The following is a 12,313-nucleotide window of genomic DNA, read 5'->3' as shown; positions in this document are numbered from 1 at the left end:
GCAGCCAATAGCCCCGCGGCGGGTAACGCCGACAGCCAATAGGCGAGCTGCAAGAGAGAGGGTACGCCCCCGTGGGAAGAATCTCTGCACTCGGCCACCAATCACAAAGCTCAGAGACAGACTGACATCTTTCTTAGCCAATCACCGAGAGCCGCTGCCTGCCAGCTCTGCGAATCACAAAGCGGGAGGGCCAGAGCGACGTCTCTCGTGGCTAACGAGAAGTTACTTCGTCGCTTTGCTGCGGTGGGAGCCAATCACCTTCGAGCTACCACAGCCTCTGTGCCTGACGGACCAATCAGGAGGGGCGTTACAGCGGGCAGCCGCGTTGTACGCTCCCGCGCGGCGTAACGTGATCCCGTGTAACGGGGCAGCACGCGGGGCGCTGCGCTGCGCTGTACTGTACTGTACTGTACTGTGCTGTGTTCGCCCTCCGCTGCCCGCCGTTCTCACTGCACACGGTGCCGTTTTGGCTGCGGCCGCTCAGGCTGCACCCCGCCGGTTTCTCATAGTCTCACAGTCTCGTGCGGGTTGGAAGGGACCTTAGAGATCATCGAGTCCAACCCCCGGGATTCGAGCCTCTGTGTAGCAGAGCGGCACTTCTATCACTTGCGCCACAGGGGGGATTCGAACCCCGGGCCCCAGTGTTGCAAGGCGGCGTCTTTAACCACTGCGCCACCGGGGCACACACCGGTTGCCATCTTACAGAGGCAGAAAATGGGGGTTGAACATAAAGTGCCGCTTTGAAGGCGATGTAAAACAAACACACCGCACATCAGCGCTCTCCCCGCTCTCATACCCGCCCCAGAATCACTCCGCCTCTCCCAGTCCCGGCCCCGAGCCCTCCCGCTCCCGGAAGGGGCGGTGCAGCGCAGCGCAGCGGCTCCCGTTGGCTGCGGGCCGTTGCCGTGACGGCGGGCGGGGGCCGCCCGTAGGGGAGCGGCCATGGCGGACGAGGCGCTGTTCCTGCTGCTGCACAACGAGATGGTGGCGGGGCTGTACCGCGCCGCCGAGCAAGGCGAAGGGGTGAGTGGGGCCGCTGCCCGCCCCAGAGGCCGTCAGGCGGCGGCCGGCCCCGAGGCTGAGGCGGCGGCCGCCCTTGTGTCTTGCAGGAGAACGGCCGCTGCACCACCAAACTGGAGAGCATGGGATTCCGCGTCGGGCAGGGACTGATCGAGAGGTGGGTGTGTAGTTCTGTAATTGGCACGATTTCCCTGTCCTGAGGGCCCCTCTGACCCGTGGGCCCTCTGCGTCCTGGTGCCTCGCTGCTCAGTCTCAGGCTGTGAGGAGAATCCTGAGCTCCCGATGTCATGTTTTCATAGGATCACAGAGTCATTAAAGTTGGAAAAGACCCCTAAGGCCGACCAGTCTATCCGTGAGCTCCCTAACCATGCCCCTCAGTGTCACACCAACACGGTTCTTGAACACCTCCAGGGATGGTGACTCCCCCGCCTCCCTGGACAGCCCATCCCAATGCACTACCACTTTGTATATTACTTGTTTTACCTAATATCCAGCCCGAACCTCCCCAGCATAGCTTAAGGCCATTACCCCTCATCCTACATCGCTGTTACCTGAGAAAAGAATTGATCAAAGCGATGCAAAGACCATCAGGGAGAATACAGGGGGAGAACTGCAGAAGGAAGGCACTTCTTAGAAGACAAGCTTTGTGTGTTTGTTCCTGTGCATTAATGTGTTTGGCTTCATTCTTTTCTTCTGATATTTTCAATATTTGAAGGAGCCCTTCCAACCAGCACTCTATGTGAGAGCTTTATGTTAAGATATCTTTCTGTACTATAGCTGTCTTTAATGACTGCATAGTTCAAACTCATTTATAGCATTGCATATCTGCAAGATAAAACTATGTTACTCTTAAGTTATAATACATGGTGAAAGCTGACTGATGCTAGCACAGTAGCTGGAACATTCATCTCTGTAATGTTCTCAAAAGTAATGTTGTACAACCCTTTTTTTTTTTTTGGTATTATTTTGTATTTTTCTGCTTAATCAGTCAAGTTGTTACACATACACTCGTTACTGACATATTTCTCCCTCGCCTTTTAGGTTTACAAAAGATACAGCCAGGTTCAAGGATGAATTAGATATTATGAAGTTCATTTGCAAAGATTTTTGGACGACCGTATTCAAAAAACAAATAGACAACCTAAGGACTAATCACCAGGTACTAATAACGCTCCAGATTAGGACTTAAGCTACAAAACCAGTAACACTGTCTTGTGTTATTGGTGGATTTTCTGTTTGTCTTGCTCTAGGATTAATTTAGCTGGGAAGAAACACAGAGTGCTCGTAGTTTTTAGTTGCGCTCTGCTGAACATCGCCCTACAAAACAGCTGAGAAACTTTCCAGTTTGCTTGGTGGTGATGCTGATTGGTAAAATTCTGCTTACATCTCATTACAGACTCGATTAAAACCTTTTATTTTTCTTTCTTTCAACAGGGTATTTATGTTCTACAAGACAACAAATTTCGTCTCTTGACACAAATGTCTGCAGGAAAGCAGTATTTAGAACACGCACCAAAGGTACTTTTCTTGGGATCTATGAGTTCGATTTGAATCACCTTGGTCCATTAATAAAAACGACATTTTGTAGTTGAATGGACACAAACCCACCAAAAGCGAAGCTGTTTTCCAGACATGCACATTGTTTGAGAGCAGTTATTTGATCAGTGTTTCAACAAACAGTCGTAGTGATATTGAAACGTTACGTTTGAGTTACTGGTTGATGGTGGGAGCTCTACTGAATGCAAATGGAAAATCATTGAGCTGATGTTTGTATTCTGTGTGCCATTCAGGAAGAAACTTCTGCCACTGTCACAGTACACTGCTGAACAATAACAAAACCTCCATAGCTTTATACTGTCAAAGTGATAAGTCATCAGTTCTTCAATATTTTCCAACAAGCTTCACCCCTGAAACTCCTTTAAAATGTAACTTTATGTTTAGTATTTAGCATTTACCTGTGGACTAATCAGAGGGGGCCTATCGAATTTGGGAATAAGGAGTATTGTAACGGCTGAAGTTTCATCAATGCCTGCATGTAAGTACTTCTCATAGCACTCTGTTATTAGTTCATTTGATAACTTTAGATACCAACTTCACTTTACTGTTAAAAAATAATGACAGTGAACCTCTGTGACATTAAAGTGAAAAGCTACATTACAAACTTACATTTCCATTTGGAGGCATCAGATGGAAAAGGGCATACATGCAGAACTCTACTGCAGTAATTGAAGATAAAATCAATCTTATTGTGGTCTTTTATTTCTAGAAGTCAGTAAGAAAGGTAGTAAGTGAAGTCCATTCTAACTACACAAGCTGATTAAGATGGAGCTAGAATATTGAAATGTTCCTTAGTAATGTTTTAACAAAGCCATGAAAAGGAAGTAGCTACTTGGAATAATAAATCTAAAGTTCATGCTTTGATCTGACTTTGCATTCTCTTTGCAGGTAAATTCCAGGTGATGATACAGAAAATGTAGAGCACGTTCAAATCTGGGTATCCACCTTCAAAATCCTTTGTCTGTGGTTTTGGTATCTTGGTTCAGCTTTGTATGTAGCGTGTAAATTATAGCACCGCGCAGCACAATTCCAAAGTATATAATAAATGTTTGTTAAAATAACACTGTTCTCGTATCTCAGTATGAAATTAATTCTGTACCAACATATTAATGTCCATCATGGTGAAAACTCTCTTCTCAAAAGTTACCAACAAAAGCTTTGTAGTACTAAATCAAACAGTAGATTTTAAGAACAGAGTAAAGTCACATTGAAGACTCAGTTGGTATAAGAAACAAATGTGTTTTGTGTCTCCTAAGAAATGCCAAACTGCTGCCTTTCTGTAATCACTCCTTACTGTGTGGCAGCAACTGTCTATTATCCTGAGGGAACAATCACTGCATAAATCAACACTCAATTAACAGCATCCAGTGGAATATAGAAATGATATGAGCAAATAAAGATAACTTATTTCTACAAAAATAAAGGTATATCCTATGCTTCTAAAATTAATGCCTGGTTTTGGTTGGTTTGTTGTTTTTTTTTGGCATCAGAAGAATTGTACAGCTAAGAACATCTACATCCAACAAAGGCAATTTGCTTTAGTTTATTGTGCATAAATTCAGTATTAATGTTCTTTTTTTTTTTTTTTTAATTGTTAGCTACAACTCACTTCTGTAATGAGTGTGTGCAGGAAGATGATTAAGCCAGCAAGAAGCTATAAAGTCATCACCAAGATCCTAGAGGAGACTGAGGTTTGCTTGATACTTCTTGTTACAAGTTTTGTGTAACAATATGTATCTTGCTGTGGGTAAGCATGAAAACACCTTGTTTAAAGCAAATTCTACTGTAAGACTTTTCTGTTGGCAGTCAGGCCTTATGCTTTCAGAAATGTGAGAATGTCCTGTGATAGTGATTCCATTTATGCTTTGAGACCTGCAAATAACAGGCTAGATATAAAGAATAATGCATTAGAACAACGTTTTTGTCTGCTTTAACCATCTTCTGTGTATGTTATCCAATTGTGTGGTTGAGCAGGAACACTGGAACTTGTTCTGTAAGCTCTTAAGGAAGTTCTGAAGCTTGTAATGGATCAAGCCTTCTCTAGATAGTTGCCTTTCGTAGCCTATCAATCTGTGCTGGGAAGCTGGAGGTTACAGACATGATAACCAGGGGCTTACTGTAATTAAGATGTGAGCAAATTCAGATCTTTTCAGGTACTGTGAATGCTGGCTCAGATAAGTTGTAACTGGATAATTAGACAGATCTAGGAAAGATCTAAAGCACCAGCAGAATGCCACTGTGCTGTTTAGAGACCTAGTAGAGATAAAAGTAACCGTGGCAGTTGGTACTCTGTGGGGATGAGCTTTGTGACTGAAAACACTGAGCACTTACACTAGTGGTTTACAGGGAGGTTGTGTTTGTCCACCCGTACAATTCAGGCTTCTCTGAAACTGTAAGGTTAGAGAATTAGCTAACTGCTATTCTTCCTGAGTGCATTTTATGGGTTCTTCAGTTGCCAACTCATGCTGTTTTAAAATACTGTTATTAAAGGCATGGACTTGCACTGTGCCTAATAGATGGATGCTTCAGTGACACCCATTAGGCCCACAGACCTTGGCAGGCCATTTTGTAATTTGCTTCTCTAGAATTAAAACTGTAGTAGTTACTTTCATTTTCACTTGACAGCTAAGATTACTGTTCCATGTAAAAAAGCACTAATAATCCCAAGTTACAGTAAAGGCTTAACCAGTAACTTGTGCTTAATGAACTGTCTTTGTTAAATAGTGAGGGACTGACATCTGTTTCTTGTACAGTGTGGAATTCAATGCTGTCTATCAGTCTGCTGTTACCAGCAGAAATGAGAGTTCCTTTAAATTGGATTTTCAATTGTTGAAGATAATTAGGACCCAACAGAATCATGTATGTATGAAGCAGACACCAATATTCTTGGCAAAGCACTCCCTGTTCAATATGTTAAGTCAAGTAGGTGAGCTAATGTATTTGTCAAGATTCCATACAGAAAATAAGTTTGTCCATTGTGTTTAATAGATGCTTCTGTTGAAGAGTACTGAGTACAGCTGTGCCTTTTCCCCTGGCTTCTGCTACTTTCCACTGTAAAGCAGCAAACTATTACTCAGGAAATCTATGTACTACCTCCCTTTATGTTTTTGTAACATAATTGTATCAGTAATTCACTGGCTATAGTTGTACTTCATTAGTAGTATTTAAGTTCAGGAACTATATCCTGAAAAAAACACATTGGATCCCAGTTGTGTAGGCTTCTGAAGTTCTGAAGGCAGTTGTTAAGTACTATGAAGACTGAGAATAGCCACAATGTTTAAGAACACTTTAAGGTATGTTTCAGTTTTATTAAAAAAAGACCTCAAGGGTTGTGTGTTAGGTAACGAACAGTCGTCTGTGACATCTGCTTAAACTTAGAAGTCTTTACCTAATGGCAGCATCCACAGGATTACTCAGATGGTAAAAATTTATAATGAACAATCTACTACACTACAACAGTTGTTTGAGGGATAACGAGAGATGATTCATGGACCATTTTATGATGAGGATACTGAAGAGTAGTACCCTCATGCTAAAGATCAGCTTACGTTATTCACAGCTGTTCCAAATATATTACTATGTTGAGGGTGCTCTGAAGAAGTTGTATTGTACTTCACAGGAAGACACTGCATGCTTCAGACCTGTATGCTGGTTGTACTATGGCAACACAAAATGGTTTTCTCAAAAAAGTCTAGGAGGGCTCATCAGCTAAATCACGTTGATCAAAGTACCTAGGGGAGAGAAATGGAATACAGTAAGAAGACTCTAATGCAACACACTCCTTACTTTGATCTGAGTTGTTAAACTATCTGCTTTCCAGGCTTTAATTTAGTATTTCTATCATATTTATAGCTTCACGATTGAGGGAGATCACCAAAGAAAACTAGTGTGTCTCCTCTGTTTTAGTCTTAAGTTTGTCTGGAGTCCTTGTAACTAAGTATGTCTGCTACATATATCCAGACTGCTTGGACTGACTTTCACTTTAAAGGAATCTATGTTAGCACAAGGATAATCACGCTTATTCTGGACATGCTCTGCTATTTTATATCTGTAGTCTGCATTACCTGCTAACTAGGCAGATTAACAGGTTCAGAGCTGACACTTGCTCTTCGTTCTTGTTTTCCTGAAAGAGAAATAAATACCAGAACAGTTCCTCTGTTAACCACATCCACTAGGGAAATGTTACCTGCCATGTTATATGTTGTAGTCTTCCTCTCATTTTCTAGCAGACTTCAAATGTGAAAAATAACATGCCAAGAATTTAAGAGCTGAAAAATCACTTTCTTGATAATTAGTGAAGTTAAAACAGTCCTTTGCAGAACATTAAATTAAATCTTACCTCTAGTACTCTCACTTCTGAGCATCGCCTTGCCAGCTGTCGAATGAGGGAGTGAGCTTCAGGTAGCAAAGGTTTTTCAAGGCACGCCAACAGCGCATAAAACCATCTACCCTGTGTGGATTTAAATAGTGAGTTTTTAATTATGGGCATTTCCTTGAAGTTTTACACACTGACAACTTAACCTGATGTCACGGTTTTATGATTTTTGGTTACTGGTTTTCCACATCATAACATGATGGGAACCTCTTTTCTCCCCACCTCTCTTTCGACCTTGCAGATTAAGTTATTGTGGGGAACAAATGAAACAGAGGAGTTTTAGCAGTACCTGAAAGATCTGTATCTGTTGTTTTGTAATTACCCTTTCAGAAAGTTCTGCGTATGTTCAATGTAGTATCTAGTCAGGTGAGTTTTGAGAACAACTGAATACAGTGCACGGATCTAGAAAACTATTTGGAAACTACAGTAATTTCACAGAGAAGAGAGTATAATGTATCCCTTGTTTCATGTGCTCACATGCAAGTAGTTAGAACAAAATTAAGAATTACCAGTTCCGGAGTAAATTTTTTCTCTCCAAACCAGCTTATCAGGTATTCTAAGACACTGGTTACTGTGGCCTTCGAAAGAGAAATATAAAGACACAATGCGATATCTACAGAGTTTTGTTTTGCTGTCCTTCTGCCCAAAGGATTATATTATGTAAAGAGCAAATGTGATTTTTGTCTTTAAATACAGAAACATTATATGTTTCTACTTGGCTGTAATTCTATATGGCGTTCAGTTCAGGGTGAGATTATATGTAACTTTAACTTAAATTTAACTTAACTTAAACACTGTAAGCCCCTAAAAGATGCACTCAAACATTAGAGATTTCTATAAAGAAATTATGAGAAAATACACTTACATCTAGTTACAGTAAATGTTTGCTGGTATAACTGTAGTTAAAGGTGAGATAATATTTTTTCCTTGTAAGTGTACACTGAATAGCAGCTGAAATAAACTATCACCTTAGCACAGAAAAATAGCTGAGATTTATGCAACTGCTGGAACACAGGAAGTACTGACTTTTGCAATATCACTATGCTGTTCTAAGAGGAAGGCTTAAGATGTAGGCTTACCTGATTCATTCTGCTTACAATGCTTAGCAGAGGAGGAAAGCCCACCTGAAAAAAGTCAAGTTGGAAAATGCAGAAACATCACAAACACCTTTTTTTTCTAAGTTAGAACTTACTAACATTTAATGTTAGTATTTGTAATTGGTAATTATTTTGAATTCTGTTACAGAATAGCATGTACAAAAACAGGGAGCAACTTTACAAAACACTAAACCAGACTATGGATAAAACTTCAGCTGGCAGCGAATTAGCGTGTTTTAGCTGGGAACAGATGAGGGAACTCCCCGAACTTTTTGACTGAACTAATAGATTTGTTCTCTGCTTCACTCAATTTCAACTTAAAAGGGAAGAGAAATGGGTCTTACTGGGCTCATCAGCCAGCTTGCTTTATATTTAGCACAACGTGATAATAAACAGTAGCGTTGTTTCTGGTAGTTATTTGTGAAAATAACAGTTGAAAATGAGTCCTCTTATACTCACCTTTATGTAATCAATTCCTAGATTTTCATGGTCAGATTCTGCATCTATTTCTGAATATACTCTTTCACCCAGGCAGAACTTCTTCCAACCTTCTTCATCCTCTAATTTGGGCTAAATTAAACAAAAATAATTGAAACCAGTGAAATATAGCTATCTTGAAGACACCAAAGAACAGACATGATAATACCAGTTGTTGAATTACACTGTAAAACAAAATTAACCACAAATGTAATGACTAGAAAAAACAGAACTGTTAAGAATTCTACTTACCATGTTAACATTGCTGTCCAAATCCTGTGACCGCCAGTGATTTCTGTGCTTGTTCAGGCTCTGAATAATTAAAGCCAAATCAGTTTTAACTTTACAGTTATTGGATCCTAGCCATAATCTTATCTTCACTTAAAAAAGTATGTTTTGAAATCAGTAAAGGCATTACTGAGCACATATTCATCAAGCCTCTTAGTATAAATATAACTGTTTCTTATACTGGGTTTTTGGAAATAATATTAAAGTCAAAGGAATTGTAAAGTCTACTGCATGACGTTTTAAGTAGTAAGTTTTACTAGTCTTAAAATCTTCATATACACCCTGTTTGAACAGTGTATAGAGAGAGACTGCTCAGTTCTTCAATTCTTTTCTGTCAAAGCAAGATACAAATGTGGTAGGAAAGTCTGTGCTAACACTACCTCCGCACTGCAAATCCATTTTAGCAGATCGGTATTTCTGAACATAATGGCTCCCACTAGTGCCCATAGGACTCTAAATGGACAGTGTTTTACATATATGAAGCTCATGGTGAGGTTGGAATCTACTTGTTCTATAGTTCTACAGAACAACGTAGAACACTGTTGATTTTAGTGTCACTGTGTAACATCACAGTGATTTCTGTCCTTCATGGAGTGCTATGTATCATTCAGTGTAAATACTGCCAGATATTTTTGCTTTAACAGGACCACAGAATGGCCTGGGTTGGAAGGGACCTCAAGGATCATGAATCTCCAATCATGAATCTGATCAAAATGTCATGAATCTCCCTGCCACGGGCAGTGCCACCAACCTCCACATTTAATAATAGACCAGGCTGCCCAGGGCCCCATCCAGCCTGGCCTTGAACACCTCCAGGGATGGGGCATCCACAACCACTCTGGGCAGCCTGTTCTAGCACTCACCACTCTTATAGTAAAGAACTTCCCCCTCACATCCAACCTAAATCTTCCCTCTAACTTAAAACCATTTCCCCTTGTCCTGCCATTATCTACCTTTTCAAAGAGTTGACTCTCAGGAATGAGTTTCATCAGAAGTTTAAAAGCCTCACAGTATATTCACATTTTATTTTTCTATTTTTATTAAGAAATTAAAGCAGTTGACTAGCAACATCTGATCAAAATGTCATGGCTTTATGGCAGGAAAGATAGAAGGTTGTCCCCCCTAAAGCACAGATGTGCAAGTTTAAAGCATCCCTCCAGTCTCCATCACACACAGAATTTTCTACCTGACGAACAGATGAGAAATTGGCCACTTGCTGCTGCTGCCACTTGAGTGTTGGAGAGTATCCTTCCGGAGCAGGCTGACAGCCAGAAATCTAAGAAAACACTGGCAATAATTATAATGTATAAAAAGCTTTATAAAAATAATCCTTAAAGAACAAGAGAAGTAGTAAACAACAACGACAGACTGCCAGCAGATAAAAATACAAGTACTCGCTTTAAGAAAGGCAATTTCCTGACAACTGATTTAACAGTTAGTCTGGACAAAATTCATCCTGCTTGATGGTGCATGTATGCAAAGAAGGAAAATTAAACACACAGAATGTGCTGTTGAAGAATCATTTAAGGTCATGTTTTTAGCACCTATTCTGCTTTAACTTCCCTGTGAATAAAAAGGAGAGTGCTCCTTTTTATTAACAGAGGGGAAATCCCAATAAGAAATTCCATCAACAAGTGAAGAAATGGTGCTAACATTTCATCTTACGTTAGCTGTACTTACTGCTCTTACTGCCTTACATACATCTATATATGATCTTCAGGGTCTTTGAATCTAGATACAGATATTGCTTTCTTCTAAAGCTCACACATGCTTTAAGATAGACTTGTAGAATTTGGCTCAGCATTTGATTCCTTCAGGCAAAAAGAAGTCTGCTGTGTGTCAGTTAGTAGGGCTATGGCTGATTTACACTGATCAGCTACAAAGACTCCTTATTGCCCAGAAACTCAACAGGTATTTCTTCGAACCCTAAAGTTTTATTTATTTCATTAGGAGCTTTAAGATCCAGCAAAGCTGCTGTTTCAGTTATGCTTATGACCTCCCTATCTTTCCTGCTGCTTGTTTCTTATAGCAAAAGGAATAGAGCAGCCCAAACTTACTGCAATATTTACTGTCTGCTTCTTTCTCAGTTTCTTGGGGTCTATTTGTGCCACGACCACATCTGGGCATCGCGCTGCTTCGATCCTACAAAATAAAACCAAACCACTGTATTGCAATGGGCAGTTATAGGACGAATGCCTCTGATATACGGCACCTGCAGAAATCTTCACTTATGCAAAAACCAACTGACTCCACGGGCAATTGTTACAGAAGGTCTGACTTCAGAATTAACTCTTTATAAACAACTGCACTTATGTTTGCATGCTCCTAAACTGCCTTGAAGTGAGGCCCGACCGGCCCGCCGCCAACCCCCGTCCCTCCACTCACTGGACGCGCCTCAGGTACTCCTGCGGCGTGCGGGGCGGCACGCTGGGGTCGAAGTCGTCGGGCAGGTCGCAGTCCTCCACGGGCAGCAGCCGCGGCATCAGCTCCTCCACGGCCGCCTCCATCGCCCCGCCGACACGGCCGACCCGCCTCTCCCCGCCGGCCGCCGGCCCGGCTGCTCTCGCGAGAGACGTTCCTCGCGCAGGCGGAGCGCCGCCGCCGTGCCCGGGCGTTACGGCCATTGCGGGGCTGTGCACTGTGCCGTCCTGCCGGGGAACCGGCCACAGCGATAACCCCGTTACTGAGCTGGACGGCACCTCTGATAACCACATTTAGGCCCCGCGTCATTACCTACCTTAGCTTTCGCAAGTAGCTCTTCACAACTCACCCATACTGTCTATTCCGCCCGTGGAAGGGCAGTAATAATTCTTATCCCTTCCTTGTCACGTCTAGAGACCTACAGTGCAAATTAATTGCCTAAAAGGTCACTGCTGTAAATCCAGGTGTAGTCCTGGAAGCGTTTGGCTGAGGTTTCATTTTGTTTCTGGATGGGTTTATCCCAAATCAAAGCAGCAGTAGCACTGAGGTGGGTTACTTCTCAGGTAAAACACAGAGGGACAATGCTGTACTTACTGAAATAGTGTAAATTGTCCCTTATTAAACTCCTGTGTATTGTTGTTTCTTAGTACAGCATGTCATCAGTGTGCTAAATGCAGCCCATACAGCAGAACAGCCTCTTACATTGACCTCGGTTTTGTCCTTTATTTTCCCATAAGACTGTAGGTTAGCAGTTCCAAACAAACATCAGCCTTAACTCCTCCTCTCCGCTGACCTTTTGTTTGCTTTAAGGTGTTTCTAAATCCACTTACGTGTAACAGGGAGCCCGGATTTCACATCCTGCTTGAGTGCAACAGCTGCAGTCATTGCTGGACATAAGTCCAGCGAGCCCAAAGCCACAGCAATGGCCCCGCTGACCAACAGTCCAAGCAAAAACAACGGTGAGTAAAACTGAGGAGTCCTCTTCTAAAGCTTTGGTCATATTCTGAAGTTATATTTTTCTATCTGTCACGGAGTCAAGGTCTTTGAACGGAAAGAGATGCCAGAAATACAAATGTTT

At 41.9% G+C, this 12,313-nt stretch overlaps 2 protein-coding genes across 3 annotated transcripts; one reads left to right on the top strand and one right to left on the bottom strand.

Annotated features, from left to right (window-relative positions):
* Positions 1–815: 815 nt before the first annotated feature.
* TRAPPC6B (trafficking protein particle complex 6B) lies at positions 816–6,752 on the top strand. 2 transcript variants are annotated; one of them, XM_015865082.2, is made up of 7 exons: positions 852–1,023; positions 1,110–1,177; positions 2,062–2,179; positions 2,455–2,538; positions 2,962–3,055; positions 3,466–3,514; positions 4,176–6,752. In XM_015865082.2, exons 1-6 carry the CDS (start codon positions 943–945, stop codon positions 3,495–3,497), a joined length of 477 nt encoding a protein of 158 aa, XP_015720568.1. In that variant the 5' UTR covers positions 852–942; the 3' UTR covers positions 3,498–3,514; positions 4,176–6,752. The 2 variants fall into 2 exon arrangements, with proteins under 2 accessions (XP_015720567.1, XP_015720568.1); XM_015865081.2 differs by lacking the exon at positions 4,176–6,752 and having other exon boundaries at positions 816–1,023; positions 3,466–3,642.
* On the bottom strand, positions 5,854–11,453 carry GEMIN2 (gem nuclear organelle associated protein 2). The gene is made up of 10 exons (XM_015865080.1): positions 11,200–11,453; positions 10,872–10,956; positions 10,001–10,090; positions 8,779–8,838; positions 8,509–8,619; positions 8,032–8,076; positions 7,462–7,530; positions 6,917–7,027; positions 6,642–6,700; positions 5,854–6,308 (listed from the first exon to the last, which is right to left on the bottom strand). The coding sequence occupies exons 1-10, from the start codon at positions 11,436–11,438 to the stop codon at positions 6,269–6,271; spliced, it is 909 nt and encodes a 302-aa protein (XP_015720566.1). The 5' UTR covers positions 11,439–11,453; the 3' UTR covers positions 5,854–6,268.
* Positions 11,454–12,313: the final 860 nt, after the last annotated feature.

The sequence above is a fragment of the Coturnix japonica genome, chromosome 5 (assembly GCF_001577835.2).
Source record: "Coturnix japonica isolate 7356 chromosome 5, Coturnix japonica 2.1, whole genome shotgun sequence".
In the NCBI taxonomy this organism is placed as follows: Eukaryota; Metazoa; Chordata; class Aves; order Galliformes; family Phasianidae; genus Coturnix; species Coturnix japonica.
The sequence above is the reverse complement of the archived record's forward strand: the minus strand, read 5'-3'. Positions and strand labels throughout refer to the sequence as shown.